This window comes from Eriocheir sinensis, chromosome 2 (assembly GCF_024679095.1).
Source record: "Eriocheir sinensis breed Jianghai 21 chromosome 2, ASM2467909v1, whole genome shotgun sequence".
In the NCBI taxonomy this organism is placed as follows: Eukaryota; Metazoa; Arthropoda; class Malacostraca; order Decapoda; family Varunidae; genus Eriocheir; species Eriocheir sinensis.
This window is the reverse complement of record NC_066510.1, coordinates 4,459,049-4,484,809: the sequence shown is the minus strand read 5'-3', so window position 1 is coordinate 4,484,809 and position 25,761 is coordinate 4,459,049. Positions and strand designations below refer to the sequence as shown.

General features: G+C 40.0%; 1 protein-coding gene across 1 annotated transcript in view; it reads left to right on the top strand.

Moving 5' to 3' along the window:
• LOC126998735 (uncharacterized) overlaps positions 1–25,761 on the top strand; it is a 50,431-nt gene that overhangs the window by 5,405 nt on the left and 19,265 nt on the right. The window contains exons 2-5 of the mRNA XM_050860726.1: positions 8,440–8,548; positions 14,328–14,466; positions 22,941–23,059; positions 25,113–25,250. Of these exons, the coding sequence (XP_050716683.1) occupies positions 8,459–8,548; positions 14,328–14,466; positions 22,941–23,059; positions 25,113–25,250 (486 nt within the window). The 5' untranslated portion in view covers positions 8,440–8,458. The remainder of the gene's footprint in view (positions 1–8,439; positions 8,549–14,327; positions 14,467–22,940; positions 23,060–25,112; positions 25,251–25,761) is intronic.

Here is a 25,761-nt window from a genome sequence, read left to right as displayed (position 1 = left end):
CGAGGCAGCGCTTGTGTTGATATTTAAGTCGTTTGCAGTGTGTACAGATCGTCATTTTATAATTGATTTTGCTCTGTGTACTCTAAAACCTATATATAATGCTAAAAAATTATAAATAAGTTAATCATGATGAACTTTGCTACGTTTATGCGGGGTCTGGGGCTCTCATTAAGTTAACCAGGCTGTGACGTCATAGTTTAGCTTCTTGGATGCCATTAACGAATGTTTACATCGGTATCTCAGTTAGCGAGATCGCTAACGCTTCTTGGATTCCGCGCCCAGACCCAAAATGCTGCCAGCAGCTCGTCGCGCCTGTATTGCCAGCCGCGAATTGCCAGGTGTAAAGCCGCCTTTAGACTTAATATTAACTAATGAAAAAGATATGGTATCTGACTTACAGTTTTCTGCACCTCTCGGCCCTAGTGACCATGTGTTACTCTCAAATACCACTGCTGTACAGATATGACCAAACTTTAAAAATATTCAGGTACAATAATGGGAATTATGATGCTATGAGACAAACCTTTGCTGAATAAGATTGGGCAGGTAGATTTGAGGAGAACACTCTTAACCTAAATACTGAAGATACGTGGCAAATAATTATAAGTAAGCTTTTGGAACTAAGAAATGAATTCGTACCATCCATGGTGATTGGTTGTAAACCTAACTGAAATAATGGTTTTCCCATGCATGCAGAGATAAGAAAACTACTGCAGGGCAAGAAAAGGGCTTATCGTCAATGGATAGCACACCGATTTTGGGCTGACGCTGACCTTTACAGGCTTGAGTACTTACGGGTATGGAACAAATGTAAACAGAACTGTCGTAAAGCTAAACGTAATTATGAGAAACAAATCGCAGCACAGGCTAAGACTCAACCCAAAGCATTCTGGAAATTTACTAAGAACAAATTAGAAAACTAAGTGTGGAGTGTCACCACTGTTGGCATATCCCGATGACCCCAATAGTTTATGTCACGATCAGGGAGAAGCAGAAATATTGCAAAAACAGTTTTGTTCAGTTTTCAGCAAAGAGCCAGTTGGCCCAGTACCTCAACCACTGCCTGTACATGTTGAGCGACCAACTCATTCCCTTACCATATCTGAATCTAGTGTTCTTAAGATGTTAACATCTGTTAACTAGAGAGACGAAGTGAATGAAATATGCATTCTGACTATCATTAACTTCCTCTTTCAAATGGAATCTTCCCAAAGTGTCTAGATTCTGTAGTTATTGAGATACATTGTGTTGAATGGGAGTAATAGGCGCACCTAACATCACAGTAGCCGATCCAGGATTCAGTACGTTCCCTAACTAGTAGAAGGTAATGTTATAATTGTATTTCATAAAGAATCCTTATAACCAAAAACTAACTAAAACTATGGGTATTCTTTTTCTTGAACAGAACATTGAATAAACAACAGAACAATAATATGAAAATACGTACAGCCACCGTTGCCAGGTCATCGTACTCAGAGCACAGTATTTACCGCTTTCTGATGCCTACTATTGCCAAGAAACTTTAGGATCTAACTCTTTTAACGATAACTATAAATTAGTTTTGTTATTGGAGCCCAGAAGACAGTTTAGGGGTAGGAAGTCGGGAAATATAATCAGCTGAGTACGACAATCTGGCAACGTTGAGGCTGTGGCTCCGAGGCCCAAGCCAGCCTATTCGCCATTTTGGGGGTATCAGATACCATAAATAGCATACTTTTATCGTGCAAAGCAGGTGATGTCACTTATTGTGACTTCGTGAGCTTTCATATTTATCTATTTGAGTATATTTCATGGTGGCAAAACTTTCATTACTAGTTTCACTTATACTAGTGACACGAATGTGACTGTTTTTCACAATAGAATTTCCCTCAAACAAGTGAATCAGACACCACAGAAATATCACCAGTGTGTGTATGAATGAATACAAAGATAAGCACATACTTTGATTTAACTCTAGGATGTCTCGTGGATCATTAGTAAATAAAAACAAAACATCTGGATAGGCTACTCTTTAGCCCGTTATTGCTGCCAAAAAAGTCCCTCCGCCAAGTTTGTACCCCCCCATTTGGTGATTGTTAAGTACGCCTATTACTACAGATATTTGGTGACTGAGTCGCTGTATCTGGTTTCTTTCCCGACTCTGGCTTGCTATGGCTTAGACTAACACGCTGTCGAGGTGTGATAACGTTATCACCCCGCACTCTCCTTCCCCTCCCAACTTGTTTGTCTCGCTCTCCTCCCTCTTATTCCTCTTCTGCCTGCTCTTCCTCGTGTATGGCCTCTTGCATCACTTCTGGGAGGAGAAGATTCAGCAGAGGAAGAGGATAATGCAAACTCAATGCTCCTCCTGGACCTCGGAGGAGATACAGGTGGAGAAGAATGTAGCGAAGATGTAAGGGGAGCAGAAGGCTGCCTTTTCCAAAGTCTATAAATACCAAGTCAAGTCATATGCAACTTTGTGGGAGGACATTGCTTGGTGCCAAACTAGAGAATGTAGAAACTGAAATTTAGAGAAGACAGAGAAAGGAGGACTAATCTAAATCAATCACTTCAACATGCCCCCCCCCCCCCCCCCTCACATCCCACACCGCCATTTGTAGGCATTGGAATGGGGAACTTATTAAAATAGATAAAAGCTGTGGTCCTGATGAAATTCATCCAAGAATTATTAAGGAACTCGCTACCCAATTGGTCAAGCCTTTATCCATATTGTATTGTAAGAGTGTTGAACTGGGAGAAGTACCACTAGACTGGAAGGAAGCATTAATAGCCCCAATATATAAGCAAGGACCTAAAAAATACCCTTAACCCCTTCGCTCCGGCAATGCCGACGTCGGCGTCCGACGGCGTCACCGTTAGTCCTCTTCTAAACCTCTTAATCCTCTTCTAAACCTCTTAAAAGGAAATGGAAGAGGAATATAGAGGAGGATTGAGAGGTTTAGAAGAGGATTAATCCTCTTCCATTTCCTCTTGACCCTTTCCATACTGTGACTCCGACGTCTGCGTCACGGATGGAAAGGGTTAAATTATCGACCAATAAGCCTTACTGCAATATTATGCAAGATACTAGAATCTCTTACTCGTGAAACTATTATTAGTCACCTTATTATTAACAAAATCCTTTCTAAACACCAATATGGCTTCATGCATGGATGCTCAACAGTGTTGCAATTATTGCACTATTTGGAACATTGTTCTGAAATCATGTCTACAGGAGGAGTACTTGATGTCATATACCTGGACTATGCCATGGCTTTTGACTCTGTCCCTCACCGCTGTCTCCTTTGCAAACTTGAGAGCTGAGGAATACAGGGCCAGATTCTCTTGTGGATTACTACATTTTTGACAGACAGACATCAATCAGTGGTTGTAAACGGGGAAAGATCATCTGCAGCCCCTGTCTTGAATGGAATTCCCCAAGGTAGTGTCCTGGGACCTATCCTTTTCATAATATATATATATATATATATATATATATATATATATATATATATATATATATATATATATATATATATATATATATATATATATATATATATATATATATATATATATATATATATATATATATATATATATATATATATATATATATATATATATATATATATGACCTGCCTGAAACAATCAGTTCACCATTTACATGTTTGCAGGTGACATCAAGATCTTACAGCAAATAACAGAGAGAGATGACTCTGTTCAGCTTCAAACTGACTTCAACAACTTACAGCAGTGGTCTGAAACTTGGCTGCTAAGAGTTAATCCACCAAAATGCAAAGTTCTTACATTGGGCTCTCCTAGAAATATTGTATATGAACATTGTTATTATATAAATGATGAACAATTAGAACGTGTAGAAGCAATAAAAGATCTTTGTGTTATAGTGGACTCCGAACTGAAATTTGAACAACATATTTTGGGCAAGATCAAGATTGCTAACTCGATGAAGGGGCTTATTCGACGTGTATTTTCATACCTTGGTCAAGATATGTTTAAATGGCTATATACAGCCTTCGTCCCCAGCCACCTAGAATATGCCCAAGTTATTTGGTCACCTAGATACAGGAGCCTAGAAAGTAAAATTGAACAGGTGCAAATAAGGGCAACAAAGTTAGTTGATGGACTTGGACATCTTGAGTATTCTGACCGTCTCAGGCACCGTGACTTACCATCTTTGAAGTATCGGTGCCTAAGGGGAGATATGATTGAAATGTGGAAACACTTTAGTGTATATGAACAGGAAGTACTCCCTCCATCGTACACACCTCTGGACAGGCCAAGCCGTCAACACAACAGACAACTGTTTCAGCACCGCCCTACCGATGATGTGTACAGACCACAGAGTAATAACTTCTACTTCAGAGCAGTTAATATGTGGAATTGGTTCCCTTCTGAAATAGTTGAGGCTCAAACAATTAACGCAATTAAATGTCGTCTAGATAAGTATTGAGAAACTGCAGACTATAAGTTTGACCCAACCATGTCACCACCCTCAGTTAACTTATGTCAACATCATAGGAGTGCAGCATAGAGTCGTTTCATTCGACTGGTCTGCGAAACGTACTTAAGTGTACTTAAGTGTAAGTGTAGATTCCTCCTCAAGAACCCTAGTGTTTGGTTGGCTGTGGTACTGATATGGTCTATGTGAGTGTTGAATTTTAAGTTAGTGGAGAGGTGAACACCAATATGTGCGTTGCTGCCGATGCGTAGAGCTCCCTTGTTTTGGGGTATTGGGAAAAGAGCAATACGGCTACCCTCTGACTGGGAAGGTAGCCTACCCCATCCTCACCTTCACGCAGTACGCACCGTTAATATACCCTGCAGGATAAAACCAACGTGGAGGAGGGCAGCGACCATCAGCTGTTGTTTTTAATCCTTTTAGCCCGGACAAGGAGCAAGTCTCCATAATACTACATTGGACTGGACACCCATTGGTGGCCTCTAATATTTTTATCAAGTTTTAGAGGCAGGAGCAATGGCCAGGGGGCGGCAGGAGAGTAGGGAATGCTTGAGACTGGTGTCTATAAATGTGAATGGGGTAGGTGATGAGGAAAAGAGGAGAGTGATGACTGAAAATTTTGTGAATGGTAGAGTGGATGTGTTGGGAGTGAGCGAAACACATATTCGAGGAACTGGTGTGAGTGATGGTAGAGAGGGTACGTGGGAGGGTGTGCCTGGGGGGGTTGTATGGACGGGGATAGATGAGAAGTATAGAGGCAGGAGTAAGGAAGGATGTGCTATTGTGATGTCTGAAAGAGTGTGGAATGGTGTGACTGATTATGGTTGGAAGGGATCAAGAATTGTGTGGGTGAAAGGAAAAGTAGGTTTAGAAAAGTATGCATGGGTGTGTATTTATGCACCAGTAAATGTGAAAAGTAAAAAAGGACAGAGAGAAAGGGAAGCTTTTTGGGAGGAAGTGAATGCATGTTTGAAGAGTTTTGAGAAAGAAAGGAAACTTATTATGATGGGAGATATGAATGCTAAAGTGGGTGATGAATGTGTGATGGATGTGGTGGGAAAATGGGGGATACCTGGGAAGAATGAAAATGGAGAGTGCCTGGTGGATGTCTGTGCTGAGAGGGGAATGTTCCTAGCGAACACCTTCTTTCAGCACAAGAATATCCACCGATACACATGGAGGAGGGGAGAAGATAATGAGCAAAAAGGATTGATTGATTATGTGGCAGTAGATGAAAGGCTTAGAAAAGAAATTTGTGACGCAAAGGTAGTAAGAGGAATGTTCGATGGATCTGACCATCTTGCAGTGCTGGCAAAGTTAAAGATGAAAGAAAAGTGGGTGTTTGAAAATAAAGGTAAAGTAAAAAAGGAAATACTGAAGATAGAAAAGTTACAGGATAAAGAAATAAAGATGAGTATAACTGTGAAATGGCAGAGGCCTTAAGTGAAAAATGGGAAAGTGCACAAGATAATACAAATATTGAAAAAGGTTTTGGAACCTTTAAAGAAGTAATGGTAACTACAACAAAAAAAGTGTTAGGGATGAAAGTGGTGAGAGATGGAAAAAGAAAAGGAAATTCATGGTGGACAGAAGAGATAAGGAGGATAGTAAAAGAGAAAAGGGAACTTTTTAATTCAGAAACTCAAGAAAGAAATGTGTCTGAACAAGTAAAAAGGGAAAGGAAAAAGAAATATAGAGAATGCAAAATTAAATAAAAACAAGCAATAAAAGAAAGTAAGAAGAGAGTTGATGAAGACTTTGTAAAAAGACTAAGTGAAAAATATAAAGGGAACAGGAAATCATATTGGAAAGTAGTAAAAAACAAAAGAAATGCAGAAAATATCTCCTCAAGTAAAATAAATGAAGTTATGGATGAGAATGGCAAGATGTTGAAAGACGGGGAAGCTGTGAAAGAGAGATGGAGAGAATATTTAAAAAACTTAATGAATTTTGAGGATGGACGTCCAGCAGCTGTAACAGCAGCAGTTTTGAGTAGAGGTAGAGGAGGAGTATATAAAGAAAGAAGTATAACACATGAAGAAGTAAATCAGGCAATAAAAATATTAAAAAATGGAAAGGCAGCAGGAATTGATGGAATCACAGCAGAAATGTTGAAGTGTGGAGGAGATGAAGTCGTGAAATGGATGGTCAAGATATGTGAAGTAGCATGGGAGGGGGGGGGGGGTGCCAGCAGACTGGACGAAAGCCATCATTGTCCCAGTTTACAAGGGGAAGGGCAGGAGAGGGGAATGTGGGAGCTATAGAGGTATAAGTCTCCTGAGTATACCCGGAAAGGTATATGGAAGAGTCATAATAGAGAGGGTGCAAAGACTTACAGAAGAGAAAATCAGTGAAGAACAAGGAGGCTTCAGGAAGGGAAGGGGATGTATGGATCAGATATTTGCCTTCAGGATGGTAGTAGAAAAAATAATAGCAAAAGGAAAGAAACTATACGCTGCCTTCATGGATTTGGAAAAAGCTTTTGACAGCTTATGAAAGCTTATGAGTCTATTGGATTGCATTGTGGGATGTTTTAAAGATTTATGGTGTGGGAGGAAAACTGCTTAGTGCAATAAAGCCTTTCTATGAGGATGCATCTGCATGTGTCAAAATTACTGGAGAAACAAGTGAACATTTTGAGATAAAAGTGGGCTTAAGACAAGGGTGCGTCATGTCACCATGGTTATTCAATATTTATATGGATGGTGTCATTAGAGAAATGAAGGGCAAAGTTGGAGAAGTTGGAGTAAGACTGTTCGATGAGGGAAGGAAGTGGGTACTGAATTCAATACTGTTTGCTGATGACACGGTGCTCATTGCAGAAAATGAAAGTGACCTACAAAATTGGGTCAGTGTTTTTGATAGTGTCTGTAAAAGGAGAAAGCTGAAAGTAAATGTCAACAAAAGTAAAGTGATGGTTTGTGAGCGAAGTAGAAGCGAGGTTGTAGATTTTGCATGCCCATATAGAGTGGGAATTGAATGTGAAAAGGAATGCCAAATAATTTTGAATGATGAAGAAATGGAGGAGGTCAATGAGTTTAAGTACCTTGGATCAGTTATGTGTAAGCATGGTGGTACAGAGGGAGAGACAAGAGAAAGGGTGGTAGGGTCTCTGGGACGAATCATGAATGGCAGAAGTGTGAGCATGGAGGTAAAGAGGGATTTGAGAAATACAATAATAGTACCAACCCTCACATATGCAAGTGAAACGTGGGCCTGGAATGAAAGTCAGAGGTCTAGAGTGCAGGCAGTGGAAATGAGTTATTTGAGGAGTGCTTGTGGTGTGAGTAGAATGGATGGAATGAGTAATGAAAGTGTGTACGAGCATTTTGGAATGTGTCACAGGGGTGAAGGGAAGAAGTGTGGAGTGGTGGAAGAAGTGAAGCGACAGACTTTAAAGTGGTTTGGCCACATGAAGAGAATGGAGGAGAGTAAGATGACCAGAAGGGTGTATGTGAGTGAGATAGAGGGAGGGAATGCTAGAGAACGACCTCCAGTGAAATGGAGGGATAGGGTGCAAGAGTACGTTAGGGAGAGGGGGGAAAGATCTTTGAGAAACTTTGAGCAGGCAAGGAGGGAGTGTCTGGATAGAGAAAGTTGGAAGCTCTTCTGTCGTGGCCATCCCCTGGTGGGAGCTCCTAGGAGCAGGCGTCGATGAAATGATGATGATGATGTATGTGTGATGGATGGGGCTGTGTGCTCTGATGAATCTTAACAGTTTACATTTGTCTGGGTGGAAATCTCTGCTGCTTCTAAGGTACTTTCGGCATTAATGGACTAAGTTCCCTCCAATTAATCCGTTGTACTGAAGGTTTACTGTATATACAAAGATCAATTTTGGTTTGAGAGATGTCATGATACTCCCTTCCTAGAAGAGCTCATCATAAAAAGGAGGAAATAGCATGAAGGAAAGTAGTTCCAAACTTATAATTCTAGTTATACCAGTTGCTTATATTGCAATGAATTTCATCCTACAGGGTAACCTGAGCCTTCAAGATGGGGAAGACAGTGCAGCGAGCCAAGAAGAAGGGGAGTGGCTTTGTTAAGTCCTCAAACTCCATGAACCCGGACCGACCTCTGGACAAGGTAAGAATATGTATGAGGAACTTTTGGGCACTTTGAGGTACAGTTAGCTTTCATTTGACACGAGAGTTGTATTCCTGGAGTAAAGTGGATTTTGCAGAATTTAAGTACATTTTTTCCAAAGAATGCACACCGAGTCAAGGGTTTATATTCTGTAAACATTAGATTTTGCTTGCTGCTTTCTTCCAATGTGCACAATTAGAATTCCCATTATGTGAGAGGTACCTGTAGTTCTTCAGTCATTGGCTCTTGGCATAGTGTATTGTTGCCAATACATGCTCAACCTTATATGAGGCGTGCCGCGCCAGAACCTCGTAACCGAAAAATCGTAGTTTTGAGAAAATCGCGCATAAAGTTAAACACTGACAATGCACCTAAGAATGGTCAGAATATGTAATAACTATACATCAAATGAAAGGTTTTGAAGAGTTCTGTTTTGTTAATTAGGTTCTGATAGGAAATCGGAAAATTTTTGTTTTATTGAAATAAGTTAATGAAACCCCTACTCAGTGGCGGAAAAAAAAAAATTTGCTGGAATTTTTTTACCATTTTATTATAAAAGTACTTGTTTTTATTAGGAATATGTGAAGGTTTCATGATGATAGCTGTGAAAATGAAAATGTTATGATTTTTTTTACCGAGCGAAATTTTTTTTTTAATCCGCATCGAACTTTAATACTCCTATCCATTACATTGACTTCATAATATGTTCAAAATTATTAAGTACGTGTTGTAAAATGTAATATGTGAATATTTCATTATGATAGCTGGCTCATCCTACACGTGCGTCTTGGTTACGTGGTTTTGGCCCACGCCTCAGGGAGTTAGTCGCGACTTTTTTTTGCGTGTCGAGACCAGGCTAACTGTCTTAGCACCCTGTTTTAGGTGGCTGGAAGGTCGGATTTCCTCTGTCCGACCACGGTATATGACAATTCCACCTCTCTGCTCTCTGGGGCAGCCATTATCTCAATTTCTCAAATTTCAGGGTTACGAGGTTCTGGCGCGGCACGCCTCATATGTAATTTTGATATCAGGTATAAAATCATCTAGTATTGCCAGATCATAATCAGTGACAGTACAGTAAAGTCTCACATTTGGGGACTAATTAATGCCAGAGAAAGCTCCCCAAATTCAAATTCACCAAATGCATAATCGTTTAACCCCTTGACTGCTGATTTCATACAAGTAAGCATCACCAAGCTACAGGAATGGAACAAAAAGAGGCTGCTACAGTTCAATGAAGAAACATGTAAAGTCATGCACCTTGGGAGGGAAAACAAACATCCCAATACCACATGGGTAACACTCCACTATCTACCACAGAGGCAGAGAAAGACCTGGGAGTACATGTTACCAGGCTACCAGTGAGGCGAAATCCTTGCTAATTGCAGTGGATGGGTTGAACAGTAGGAGAGCATTAGTTGTCAGCAGTGCCATTGGTAAACATACTTTTAGTTTTTTGATGCCTTAAAACCTCATTTTTTCTACCATTCATAATGCTGAATGCAGATCTATCTCCCTCCACCATCACCCCTCTTCCTCCTCTCCTACAAATAACAAGAAGTCAAACTCATTCATTTTTAGATGAAAAATAATTTCTTTACTCTTCATCCTTTATTTAGTTTGGTTCATGGGAAAAACAAGTGTTGATAACTAGGCAGTGCCTCCGCTTACAGATATGATTGGGTTGTGTACCTGATGACCAGACTGTAAATCAAAATATCATAAATCAAGTCCTATATAATGATGGGTTCAATGGAGGTGTGTTCTTGGGTCTGCCTAAACTCACAAAAACATAATGATCGACAATGACCTGCATTAACAGGATAACTTAAAATAATAGTGACTTAAAATTATTTGAAATTAACAAAAAATTACTCCAAATGTTATGTCTACATATACAGTATTCCCTCACTTTCCCGAACTAATAGGGGAAGCTCTGGACTGGGAACCACAAAAGTCCAGGAATTGGAAGTCGCTACATTCACAGATGTTTACAATGCTTGGTCCGGTAATCGCCAATATTCAGTACCCGGCCTGGACTTTTACCACACTTTGTCCGGTACATTTAACCCATTCGCTTTGATTGGTACGGATTTGGCTTACAGTGGTAGCCTGGTAACATTACACCTACATACATTTTCTCAATAACTATGCATTTATGAAAAACATTGCCTTTATGAGTTTCCAGTACTTCCTTAACCCTTTCACACACCAAAAGTTTTATAAGTTTTTCTTTCCGCTGCGACATCCGTCTGGGGCTCCCTAAGGGGCCTCGTGGAATGGCCTGACCGTGCAGCGAAATTTTTTATCATGTTATCGATTTCACCCACGAGTATTCTTTTCTTGGCATTATTATATATTGCTAGTTTTGGAAGAGACTATTCTGCCTTATGAAAGAAAAAAATATCAAGAAATGCAAATAAATAGCGAAGTTTACCGACTCCGAAAAAAAAAAAACATTGATTAAAGATAAATCAGAAATGCTTACGTTCACCACCTCATAGCTCAGAACTTCCTGAGTCAACTTTTTATGTTATATTTGCCAATAAAGGGATTTTTATGAGGATTTCAACACATTGAAATTTTCATATGACTAGTAGTTCTTGAGAAAATGAAGGAAAACTATATTTTTCTGTCTATTCTGTTCTCCCCAGTAGAAGAAACAGCTCAAGGGCAGCAAACAAAACACAACAGTCAGGTAAAGGTAGTCAAAACAGAAGTCAATTTTTGCTGGAATAGAGTTTTGATGATAATAACAAACATGACTATTAGCGCACCTATTTGCTGTCTGGAAAAACTTTGCCAGATGCAATAATAATCATAATAATTACCACTAAGTTCTCTCCCTAACACTCCCTGCTGGAGATTTTTTTAACTTTTTCCATCATCACCATCACTTTCATGAGAATCATCATCATGCTCTGTACAAATGGGTCTCAAAATCTCTTCACTTGACAATTTCTTAGCCATATTTTCTAATAGTAACAGTTACTGGTCCCCGTGAGTATGAAACAAAATATTGTATCATGGCACGATCACATTACATCAGAATTAAGAATAAATTTCACCCATTTCGTCTGACAATTGTAACCCAGGCTTACCAGGCTCTGGACACAATTTAAAAGGATGACAGTCCGTGCTCACAGGCCGCCTGCTGAGAGGCAACTAAGACACGGGCAATTATCACTTCAAATCCAACGGCACGAGAGAGTTGCCAATTAGTTTATTTTAAAGGTCTAGCTTGGATCTTTGACGCATTAAATTTTGATGCTATTCTGAAAGATACTTTATTTTTGGTGAATTTTTAAGAGTTTTTTGACGCAATTCTAGTCAAAGGCTCAGATGTAGACGATTCCATTTTGATGCGAATTGTGTCATGGTGCGTGAAATGGTTAATACTCCTGGAGTAACGAATTAAAGATAAAAAACATAAATGACAGCAGCTTAACTGTTTGAAAGGGCAAAGGTGTAAGTACATACTAAACACTTCCTAAAGAGGTACGTACTTGTATGTACAAAACACTGCACAGGTTAAGGAGATAAATTTGTTCTTGAGGCTAAAGAGAGTGCAAAACATGCCTGAAAGTACTAGACTTCATCATGCAGCCAGGCGACAAGTGGAAAGATTAGTAAGTCAGGCAGAGCGCAGGTACAAAGAAAATATTGCCGCCACCTGTAAAACTAATCCAAAGCCCTTCTTCAATTTTATAAACAACAAAATAGTAATATTATCATTATTAATTTTATATTTGAGAAAAGTATTCAGAATAAAAAAAAATATATGAAATTTAGTAATGAAAAGAAGAAAAATATAAATAATAATAATAAATAATAATAATAATAATAATAATAATAATAATAATAATAATGATAATAAAAATAATAATAATAATAATAATGATAATAATAATAATAACTGAATGTTTGATTTGCCGTTAAACTAAGGTGGACTTTTATAAGTGTTATGTCTCTTCACACAAAAGGCAACAAATGTATTCTGCTGAGTGAGTAATTCATTTTTTAAGTTAAGCCAGGCCTCCTCTACATCAAAATCATCCGATAATTGTATTTCTGTTAGTATTTGTTGGATTTCTATGAAATTTTCACTTTCGAAGTCAGGCACTGTTGTATTATTTTCAGTCACTTCTGTTTGAGTTCTAACTTTGACACGTACCACAGTTTGTTCACCCAAGTCTGGAGTCTGAGATGTGTATTGTTGTGCGCTGGCTACCTGCTGTCACACGGCATGTCCAATATCGTGGATAATGTTTGGTGGCCTGCGTATAGGAAACAGTCATTATCAATAGTATGCAGGAAACAATAAGTTTTTATTTATTTATTTATTTATTTATTTATTTATTTTTTTTTTTTTTTACATCCGCCTGTAGTGCCAGTAGGCTTTCTTCAGGAGCCTGGTGGTCAGCCCAACCCCATCATGGTGCAGGCAATTTTTATAGTGGCGCCATTTATGCTGAAGTACCATAAATAATTTTGGAGTTAAAAATTATTAGTACTGCCACATACAGCTGTTTTGTTAATTTACAAGATTGCCAATTAGAATGATTAAACAGCCACTGAGAAAATTATCAGGCTTTATATTAGCGTAGCAGCTGTTGTTGATAATACTACTAATGATTTTTAACTCAAAATCTACTATTATTGATGGTAGTTGTTATTGTTGCTTGCATGTTCTTGATGATGACGACTGTTTCCTGTGCGTAGGCTATCATACATTATCCTCGCTATCAGACATGCCGTGACAGCAGGTTGCCAGCACACGATGATGCACACCTCAGACTTTGGTAAACCGACTGTAGTTTGTGATCACTAAAACCGAGATGGCCTCCAACCATAACATTACTGACTAGATTAGCTTGGGTCACTATAACAAGATCTAGAATATCATTTTGTCAAGTTGGTTCAGTAATCATTTGACTTGGGTAATTCTCCTCTAAAAACTCAAGCATTCTATTTGAGGTAGCCGTGCAGCCCCCTCCACTACTTCTTTGCATGCAGGGGTTGCTGTTAGTGTTGTTGGGAGTACTGGGTTGGTGCATACAGGGCACCATGCACTGATGCTGGTGAGATTCAGGCAAGGGTAGGCGGTGGCTGAGTGGTAGTGTGCTGGGCCCACATTCACTGCATGATGGACGACGTGGGTTCAAATCCCCACGCTACCACCTCGGATTCTTCAGTCACCACCGAGTGGCTTAAAACTACCCACATGCTGTCCTGAAGACCACCCATCAATCCGGACTCTAGAGGAAACCGTCCAAGTGAATCAAGGAGTTCCGTGGGGCAGCATGAGCCAAGAGAAGATGGCACCGCGATAAACACTTGCCTGCGCCATGACAGGCTGGGGCCGACTACCATCCAGGCCCCTCAAGAGAGCCTACTGGCGTTATAGGCGTACACGTAAAAAAAAAAAAAGGGGGGTCTCAGTCTCCACTCACAGGTCCGCTACCCAAGACAGCTGCGCTTGCTCCCCATTCACAGTGGTGGTTAGCCTGTCCCCTTCACATCTTTACATTTCTTTCCCAGTCCAGTGCAATTGCCAGGTGTGGTTGTAAGTAACATTGGTGAAATACATCACTAAAAATATTATACTGAAACTTCCTGCATTCTTTCAAATTCCTGTGCATTTGTCGTCTTTTCTTTATCAGGTACAGCTGCAAGGTGCCCCCTATGACCCCTAATATATCACTGAAAATATTACAATGAAATTTTTGCATTCTTTGTAATTCCTATGCATTTGTTATCTTTTATTTATCTCTATCAGGTAAAGCTGCGAGGTGCCCCCTATGCCCGGGACAAGGCCACCATCAAGCGGCTGCAGATGTACCGTACTGGCAAAGCCAAGAGGGATCGCCGAGGAAAGATTGTCAAGCCTGCCATCTTTCAGAACAGAGTCAGCTCAGGTGAGTGATTCTTAACCCGTACAGCGTCGTCTTTTGTCATAGATAGGGGTCATGCCTGTTTGCACTTTTTTTGTTATTTTTTTATTTGCCCATTAAAATGTAAAAAAAAAATACAAATCATTTGATATATATATATATATATATATATATATATATATATATATATATATATATATATATATATATATATATATATATATATATATATATATATATATATATATATTTATATGTGAGGAATGGAACCCTAGAGTGTTCGTCCTCTTATTTTTCTCCGTCTCAGAGCTAACAATGTCATGCCAGCAAAGGGAAATTTATATTAGAAATTTTGAGAGCCTGTATTCTTTCCATTATAATAAACACTTCTCACAACCCTGAAGCGTGAGTAATGTATAAGTACTTCTTTACATCACAAAACCTAAAAAAATAAACAGGAATTGTAAGTACAACAAAATGGTTGGATGGGCATTAGGCAACACCGCTCGCTTCACGGCTGTGTGTAGTTCTCAAAGTTCAACATAATACTATGAAGCTTCTGACGATCAGCTTTCATTTCCGATTACTCTGAACCATAATTTACAATTCCTCATGCCTTACTGATTATAGAATCAAGGAGTAATTACCTAGAAGAAAGTAACTTACCTTCTTGTATAATGATTTTTCTTGAAAGGCAGACAAATGTCCAGAAAGGCCCTTTAACATCTATTAAAAAATAAGAAGACTTGTCAAATTATCCCTCTTTACTGTCAATGAACAATGTTACATACACAAACAAAAATAAAGGGCGTATAAGCCCTCAAAAGAGCATGCATATACATACGTACTAAACACTTCCCTAAGAGATACGTATATATACGTACTAAACACTGTACGGGTTAAGAATTTAAAGACAGTGGACTCAGTTTTGCAGATTAACCCCTTGGCTGTGGATTTCCTACCAGAAGACATCACCAAGCTACAGGAATGGAGCAAAGAGTGGCTGCTACAATTCAGTGAAGAAAAATGTAGTCCTGCACCTTGGGAGGGGATATCCAGCATACCAATACCACATGGGAAACACTCCACTATCCACCACAGAGGCAGAGAAAGACCTGTATATGATACCAGGCTACCAGTGTAAGCCAAATCCATGCGGATGGGTTAAAAGAGGGGAGGGTCGTCTGAAAAACTTGCAAGTCTGGATTTTTCTGAATGATATTAGAAAAACGAAGTACAGTAAAAGTCCTTTAATGTGGAATGTATGCAGGGGGTCATGGACTTTCTGGATTAACAGATTTTCCAGATTACTAGAAGGGGGCCTCATAATGTTCATAACGCTCCAGCTGTTTATCACCCTCGGTCCAGCAATCACCAATATTCAGTACTTGCCTCAGACCTTTAGCACACTTTGCATGGCACATTTAACCTGTCTGCTGCAATTGGCACGGATTTCGCCTTCACTGGTAGCCTGGTAACATATACTCCCAGGTCTTTCTCTCCCTCTGTGGTGGATAGTGGAGTGTTTCCCATGTGGTATTGGTATGCTGGATTTCCCCTCCCAAGGTGCATGACTTTACATTTTTCTTCATTGAATTGTAGCAGCCACTTACTGCTCCACTCCTGTAGCCTGGTGATGTCTTCTTGTAAGAAATCCACAGCCAAGGGGTTAAACATCACATCTAAGAGATTAACCAAAACAAATTATTTGAAGACTTGCATTACATGTTAACAAAGTATGCACCATTGGGCATAGTCACTAAGTGTATGCCATTTTATTTCTTGGCTCAAGGGACGTAAATATATCATACAGTGCGAATTATTTATTATTGAATGCTATTTTCTATTAAAATTAGGTTATAAAACTATGAAATGGGCAAAAAATTATTATAAGCATACATAACCAGAAACAGCGGCAGCTGATACACGGAAACAAACAGATAACATGTTGTTGGCTGATGCCGCATTTGCCATTTTCTTCTTGGCAAAGGTGATTGTAATATCGTCACCCTCATAAAATAATTGCCTAAGTCATTTTTCAGCGATTACCAGGTTTTTGTTTACATCAGTTTTTCATCATGTGACGCCCATTTTTGTACAGTTGCCTTCGTTATTCAGGGTTTGAGTGTTCTAGAATTGGCCTTTTCATTCCTGCCTAAATCTTAAGCCAAATGAGATGATAACAGTTCTTTTCTGATTTCCTGTAAAGTAGAAAATAATGACTTAGGCGGTTTCTTTACGAAGGTGACAATATGCTACTTCATCCTCCCTGTAAAAGGTTTCATAGTAGAAGCCCTCATGGTGGAAGAACACAGATATCACCAAGCAAATTCAACAGACAACAGTGTAACGGACATCCAGCCGGTAAACACTCTGTGAACCGGGTGACTCATGAGTGTTGGCGAGGCTGCTGACTTTGGTACCGTGCTCCGCTTCTGTCTATTTTTCAGTATTTTTGGATTTTTCTTGTGATTTTTCTCCATGTTGCTCAAAAAAGGTAAAATTAACCCTCAGCTGAAAATTCTAAACGGTCAGGATTTCCGGAGTATTTGATGCTGGATTATCGGACTTTTACTGCACTGTAGAATGCTGAATTTACAACTTTATTGAAGATTGTTTATTTAGCTTGAGATCCTGAAGAAGGGACATGTTTTATTCTGCTTTAACCCCAAGACGGCAGCAGTATTTGAAGAGTAGCTCCTCCAAAAAACAAATCCTCTGTATATAGTAACTGCTGAACATAGGACCATAGCATAAATATAGTTACATCGTATAATGGATGTTTTAACTATCGTCTATATGAAGATTTTACCGCAATCTGGAAGTGTTGTTAAGTTTCTGCCATACAAAACTGACTGACTGAATTTTAGACCATCTCTGTAGAGTTCCACCACCATCTAAGGGTTAATATTTTTTTAAAGTAATTTGCCACTTCATAAAGAGGCACTCCATGAGTCAGTGAGGTAAGCCACTCAAAAACTGAGAAATTGTAATCTTAACCCGGTAGCAGTGGGGATCATGTTTCTTAATGGTCCCTCTAAGCGAGAAAAATGAGAAAAAATCACCCCTCACACAAACCATTTCATAATATATATCAAAGCATTTGTGATCAGATTATGTATCATCTATTTTTGGGGGTTTATATCACGGCACAAATTTGACCCGTTGCTGCTACACGGTAAAGCCACAAATTTGGCCCGTCGCTGCTACCAGGTTAAAAGGAGTACAACACAATAATGAGTCAACATCCGCTAGTCAACTCAGGTGCAGTATACAGTAACACCTCAGTGTACGGGTGTTTTGATTTACGAGCAAAAAGAAATCACTAAACATGCCTTTGTTTTACGAGTGCCTTAGTTTACGGGTGTTTTGATTTACGAGCAAAAAGAAATCTAAAAATGCCTTGGTGTATGAACATCCTGTTTGTGCAAGTCGAGGATATGAGCGTGGGCTCCCTCTGTTCGCCGAGAGACGAGAGCGCACAGGGGCAGGATTCACAAAGCGTTTAATTCATAGTTTTGGGCGTCAACAGCAAAGTGGCAGTTTTATGAAGGTATCTCCATGATAAAAGAGTGTACTGAGGTAATAAAGCTGAAAAAAGAACACCACCAGGAAGGGCAAGGAAGACGTGGAAAACGGTGATGGAGGAAGATATGAGGAGGCTGAACATCACGGAAGAAATGGCTATGGACCGGCAACAGTGGAGGAGGCTCATATCCCGTCCAACCCCACCATAGGGAATAAATGGACATTAAACGACGATGATGATGATGATGATGTAATAAAGCTGAAAAAAGTAAAACAAATTCATGAAAATACCAGCCAACAAGGAGGTGCTGTTGGAAAGGGAACCCCTCCGACAACCATGGAGTAAGTCGATATTTTCACGTAATCTATTCAATTTTCACTGAGATATAATATTTCTACCTAGTTATTTACCATACAAAATTCCTTAAGCCTACATCCATCCTCCTATCGCGGCCAACTGGTTATGAAACCGTGTGATAGTGAACTTGCATTGTAGCTGAACTGATGATGATGATAATGAGGAGGAGGGGGAGGAGAAGGACAGGAGAGGAGAGGAGAGGGGAGGGGAAAGGGGAAGAGAATAATGATGATAAGGAAGAGGAGGAGTAGGAGCAGAAGAGGAAGAAAGAAGAACCAATAGGAATAATTCTAACTGGTTATTGGGCAGCCAGTTTACCTACATGCTCTGCCTATTGTACCTCTCTTTGAACATATTTTCCCACCAAACACTGTACCAACATATTATACTTATTACAGCACTCACATTGCCATCTTATGCTCAGTGATGGTTGGGGGATCCTTGAAAGGTTGCTCAGACATTCTTATCACACAGAAATGGGGGCGGGTTTGGTTCACTTGTTAACCACACAACTTGCCGCAGGTGAGGGGGGGGGGGGGGGGTAGTAAGGGTTTGTGGGAGTAAGGTCGGTACTATAAGACACATTCAGGTCTCACATCAACTATTTCTGAAGGTCAAAGAGTGAGTTAATCTGGTTCTGATGAGTGTTTCTTTAGGTTCATGGTACAGAGGAATGGTCAAACTACCACCAAGGTCATAAAACTACTCCTGGAAATGTCCTAAACTCCTACAAAAGCCTTGTCAAATATGTGAACTTTGGCGATGAAATGTTTTAAACCCTAAGCCTGCAGAGTGCAACCAAAAATGGGTACTAACAACAGGGCTGGCATCCACAAACATACTCACTAACTACGAACTAACATAACTATGCACTGTTGATTTAGTGACCGACTTTAATGTCAGATCCACGAACCAAACCTTAGATGGTAGTTACAGGCTCGCTAAGTCAGCGAGGCCGCTGATTGGTTGATGACGTCATTGGCCTTGCAGCGAATCAAAAGTATGTTTACAGAAGCATCAGCCAATCGTAGGGAGACCCCTCCAGCTGCCGCTTCAAAACAACCTGTTCTCTTTTCCCATTTTCTTCCTTTTCAGGCAAACTGTACTAAATCATAATCTAGGAATTTAATTACAGTCTTCCCTCAAATAGTAAGGTTTCCAATAGTTCGGTTTCGGTTTTATACGGATTGTCATGGAAGATCTTTTAAGGATTTTTAAACTTCCTGCTCATCGGGAAATTTAAAAATCCTAAAAAAATCTTCTATGAAAAGCCACATAAAACTGAAACCGAACTATTGGAAACCTTACTATTTGAGGGACGACTGTATTTCATCATTTGCTGCACATAAACGACAAGGTAACTCTGCTGTTTGATGTCTTGTTATCTACGAACATGTTTCAGGGGAAGAAAAAAAAGATAAGGAGATTGAGGCAGGAAGAGAGCAAATTAAAAATAATATGGCACAAATATTGAGGCAGACAGGAACCAAAGGAAGGAACGAGGGAAAGTTAAGACTGTCTCGCCATATCTGCAGCCCAAGTCATGGGCTGTCACCCAACAAAGGTCCATGGTCCCTCCAAGGAGGGACAAATGTAGAGATGGATGGATGATTGAATGGATGAGGAGGTAGGAAGATGAAGGAGGAGGGAGGTCTGGCAATCCCCTGGCCGGGCGTCAGTGTTGCCATACCGCCCACACTCATCATATACCTCTCAAAGGGTGTATATCTCATCATTTTATAAAGAAATGGGCTTCCTCTACTCGCAAAGTTATATTTCAAGTTGAAAAACGTGATTTATAAGCATTTGTATGTAAATATGATAATATTGTTAGCGTTTACTACACCTCCGAGGCAGTAGTTATTTAATAATATATTTAGCGTCACACAGAGCGACGTTAAGGTTTGTGGATCCCGCGCTAACCCGTGCCGTCATCAATTAGTTGGTAGTTATTACCGCGCAAGCTTTGTTCATCACAATGTTCTCAAAACTATGCACTTAGCCTTTGTGGATCGAGCCCCAGCTCCCTCAGTATTACCTCAGCAGCTCTTAACCCCTTGACTGTGGATTTCCTACAAGAAGACATCACCAAGCTACAGGAATGGAACAAAAAGTGGCTGCTACAATTCAATGAAGAAGCATGTAAAGCTTGGAAGGGGAAATCCAGCATACCAGTACCACATGGGAAACACTTCACTATCCACCACAGAGGCAGAGAAAGGCCTGGGAGCATATGTTACCAGACTACCAGTGAAAGCCAAATCCGTGCCAATCGCAGTGGACGGGTGAAAGACAATGATAGATAGGTATTGAGCACTCTGGGACAGTCATCGAGTCATACGGCTGGTAGAGTTCGTACCACGACCGGTGCCCTTACCTACAGGGCCCTACCACCAACAGGACATGTTCAACTTCAGGTGCTTACAGTTACTCAGCTTACTCAGCTGAACAGGAAGTTGTAGTTATGATCCAGTGTTATTACCATTTCATATATATATCACCTGATTTTTATAGAAAGAAGCATTCATTAGTAGTGTGTAATTTGTATGGTATTATATCCGTAAGCACCTGAAGTTGTAAAAGAAAAGTGTGGAGACTCCATGATGAGGACCTAACAGTTAACCCGTCCGCTGCGATTGGCACAGATTTCACCTTCACTGGTAGCCTGGTAACATGTACCCCCAGGTCTTTCTCTGCCTCTGTGGTGAATAATGGAGTGTTTCTCATGTGGTATTGGTATGCTGGATATCCCCTCCCAAGGTGCATGACTTTACATTTTTCTTCACTGAATTGTAGCAGCCACTTTTTGTTCCATTCCTGTAGCTTGGTGATGTCTTCTTGTGGGAAGTCCGCATCCAAGGGGTTAAGTGAGATGTCAATGACGTCTTGTTTGTAAAAAGTTTACATAAACAACAGTACAGTTTATAGTATGTATAGCTTATGAATAATAATACTTATGATATTTTATGTACAAACACACATAGAAGAGTTTTATTGATTTTTAACTTTAGCAATAGTTCAGATTTGTTTGCAGCAGACGCAGCTCATAACTTATTCACCAGAAACCAGCTCTCCCAACTTGCATGGCGTACCTCATACATTTCTGTTCCTTGCTTTGTTCACAAGCGCCGCAGCCCTCACCAGTTCTGAATCACTGGTAAACTCTGGAACAGCCTTGATTCATCTGTAACACCTTCCCACGACATGAATGCTTTCAAGAAGGGAGTTTAAGGGAGGTGGTGGCTGACTGGTTAGCGTGCTGGTCCTGCATTCGCTGCATCCTGGATAACGTGGGTTCGAGTCCACTGCTACCATCTGGGAATTTTCAGTCACAGCCAAGTGGCCTAAGACTACCCACATGTCCTGAAGACCACCCATCAACCTGAACTCTAGAGGAACTGTTCAAGGAAAATAAAGAATGAGGTCTGGTGGGCAGCATGAGCCAAGAATAGATGGCACCACAAAATACTTGCTTGCACCAAGATAGGCTCGGGCCAACCACCAGCCCCCTAAAGAAAGCCTACCGGTGTTACAAGCCAGAATGTAAAAAAAAAATAAGTAAATAAATTAAAAAAATAATAATAATAATCTAGACGCCAAACCGAGGCTAACATTCACATTCGACTACTTGTACTATCTTCTGCTTGCAGGAACATCGCTGTGGTGGGATATTTTGTATCTTTGATTTTGCCTTTGAGAGAAGAAAACTAGCTAGTCCCAAAGTGATGAGTTCCAGTGAAATAACGCCCCCATTTTGTGAGGACTCGGACTCCATTTAATGTAAAATCACTCGGTATCTATCTTGCATTAACCCGCAAACTGCTGTACGCCTTCTGGGCCTGGAAGGAGTAGCGTAAGCAAGCTGCTGCTCTGAAGGCTGGCTTTTCAACAGGCAAAAAAAAACCGTGGTTCAGATGGAGATAGCAAAAAAAAATTTTTTGATAGAAAAAAATAAGAAATATGCAGGATACAACACAAGATATCATTTATTGAAGGTCAATTTAAACAGAGGGTGTACTGTATTATATTTCAGCCATTTTACTCACGGTCACGGTCCTCCACAGTGTAGCTTTTAGCATACAATTCTGTCATAGGTCATTTTGCCTCATCACAGAATAACATCCTTTTTTCTGATCATCATGTGAGAACTTTATTTATTTATTTATTGAAATTCGATGGAGACCAGAAGGCAAGGAGCGATTTTTGGTTTGAGAAATTTAAGTACATAATAGGAAAAGAAAAATGCAAAGGAAGGTGGTTCCAGAATTCATTAGTGAAAGGGACGAAAGAATGAAAATAGTTCTGGTTAACTCTTGCTTTAGAAATTTGAATGCCCTAGGGATGATTTTTTATTTTTTATTTTTTTATTCTCTAGCCATTTGGTAATAAATATATGCAATGATATTTCCACTTCCTGTAATCTCCACTCCCACACGTTATAAAAGGCGCCACTATAAACACTTGCCTGCACCATGACGGGCTGGGGCTGACTACCATCCAGGCCCCTCAAGAGAGCCTACCGGCGCTATAGGCGTTCACATAAAAAAAAAGAAAAAAAACTAACATGTCACCCTAACCTAACCTAACCATGACTCCAAATGATGTGTTGCAGGCACCCAGGCGCGGGTGGAGCCCAACCAGCGGTGGTTTGGCAACACAAAGGTCATTGGACAGAAGGCACTCCAAACATTCCAGGAGGAGATGGGGAAGGTCATGAAAGATCCCTACAAGGTGAGTGTTTTATTGCCACCTACACATGTTAAGATTTAATTTTATCAATAAAATTTGTAAGATCAAGTTTAGAAGGTACGAGGGTATGACATAACGGCTGGTATTACAAGACACTTTGCCATATCACATCAGCTATTTCTAAAGGTCAAAGAGGGGATCAATCGGGTTTTAATGAGTGGTTCTTTAAGTTCATGGTACAGAAGAAGGGTCACACTACCACCAGGGTCATAAAACTACCTCTGGAAATGCCACAGACTCCTACGAAAGCCTTGGCAAATATGTGTTCTTGGGCGGGGAAATGTCTTGTAATACGACCCAACGAGTTTCACTTTTTCATCAACTTCTGCAACATTTCCAGTCTTTGATTTAATTTTCATTCTCTGGAACACCATCTCTCTAAACCTCACCTTTCCTTCCTAACCAAAAACACAGAATTCTGAGGCTACTGACAGTAATCTCTACTCTGTTCCCTTTTATAATTTTTATCCTAAATTTGAATCGTAAGCTGAATGTTGTGTCTACGCACGCAACACCATTGCCTGCTCTCGTGCCCACAACCTTGACTCTTCAGTATTTTTCACCATCTGGCTTATGCTCAATTGTTATTCTATTACTAAACAATTCTGTGCTGTTTATCTCTCACCTAACTCTACCAACTCTATAAATTCCAAAATGGAGCATATACTGACTCACTCTCTGTTCACAGAAATCTCCATCTTCGGAAATTTCAATGTTCAGCACCAGCTTTGGCTTTCATTCTCTCTCACTGACCAGCCTGGTGAACAAGCCTACAACTTTGCCCTCAATGACCTAGAGCAGTTGGTTCAGCATCCTAAACGTGTCCCTGACCCCCATGGAGACGCAGCCAACACTAGACCTTTTCCTAACGTCAGATCCTTCGGCTCATTCTGTCAAACTGTTCTCTCTTTGGTCACAACCTTTTTTCTGCATTCTGTCCCATCGTTCCTGTACAACCTTTAGACCCAGTGGGTGACCTGAGGATGTACTTTATTTGTTAAAAGCAGGTGAAATAGAGCATAAGTCAACTTCTGAAAAGTTTGTCTTTTTATTCATTATTATTTGAAGTTTGCCCCAAAACCTGCAGTTTCAGAACTAGCAATGTTTTTACATTGTCATTTTATTGCTAGACACGGGGCCCTACTGTAGGTGGGACAGCGCCTGCTACTTTCTGATTTCAAAGCACTGATGTCCTTGTATTAGAATAGATAGGTATGTGTATGTCTCATTTTATATCACACAATATAAGGCAAGTTGAAGGATTTGTAACTTATGAGCCACACCTTGGTGTTAGCAAGGATGTTCAAGCAAGACTCATCACCACTCCTTGCATGATTATTATTATTATTATTATTATTATTATTATTATTATTATTATTATTATTATTATTATTATTATTATTGGTGGTGGTGGTGGTCAAGAATGTCAGCCCATCTTGAGAGTTCAAAGGAACCGTCTAGTGCTGCAGGTCATGTTTATTTCTGTTGGTTCTGGTGGCATCATGCTCAGCCTTGCAGAGAGGCATGTCATGTGCTATTTATGAATGAAAATAAGGCAGCCGTGCATTGTCCTTCAGCAATTCATCAACAATAATTTCTGCCGCGGTGATCCAGTGTAATGGGAATGGACAAACTCTGGCTGAAAAAAACACTCAAAGAATTACTAAAAGCTTCACTAGCATTGGCTGAAAAGTGGCTGATGGGCTGATGCTAATACTACAAAAATCAGCCAATATCAATATTAACCCTTCGACTATGTATTTCCTACAAGAAGACATCACCAAGCTACAGGAATGGAACAAAAATGTAAAGTCATGCACGATGGGAGGGGATTTCCAGCATACCAATACCACATGGGAAACACTCCACGTCCACCACAGAGGCAGAGAAAGACCTGGGACTATATCTTACCAGTCTACCAGTGAAGGCAAAATCCATGCCAATAGCAGTGTACAGGTTAATCTACCAGTACAGCCATATCATCACTGTTAATGTTCTTAATTTCATTGATACTAAAGAGATGTTTTCTGTATAGGTGGTAATGAGGAAGACAGCTCTGCCCATCTCCTTGCTCAATGAGACGGCCAAAAACACAAGGGTGCACATTCTGGACACAGAGCCGTACAGCAGTGTGTTTGGGCAGAAGAAGAGCAGGAAGAGGCCCAGTTTAAAGGTGAGTGCTTGCCAGGGCTGTGTGTGGTGTGCAGCCCCTCAGCCCCGGGGTTGTATTTTAAAACATTTTGTCACTTAAGTTCACATATTTGACAAGGCTTTCCTATGAGTTTTGGCATTTCCAGGGGTAGTTTTATAACCCTGGTGGTAGTTTGACCCTTCTGTACCATGAAGATAAAAAACACTCATTAGAACCCAATTGATCCCCTCTTTGACCTGTAGAAATGGTTGATGTGAGAAGCAAAAGTGTCTTATAATAACAACCTCAGTGTTACCAGATGTGCTATAAGTCTCTCAAGATTCCATAATCAAAATAGTGTTAGTAAAATTGAATAACCCTCTCTACACATATAAATATTTGAACAATTAACCTTTTTTATTTTTATCTATTTTATTTTTTCTATGTCCTGGCCTATAGTGATGGTAGGCTTTCTTGGTTGGGCCTGGTGGTTGGCTTGAGGCTGTCATAGAGCAAGCAAGTGTTTATAGTGCCTCCATCAATTCTTGGCTCA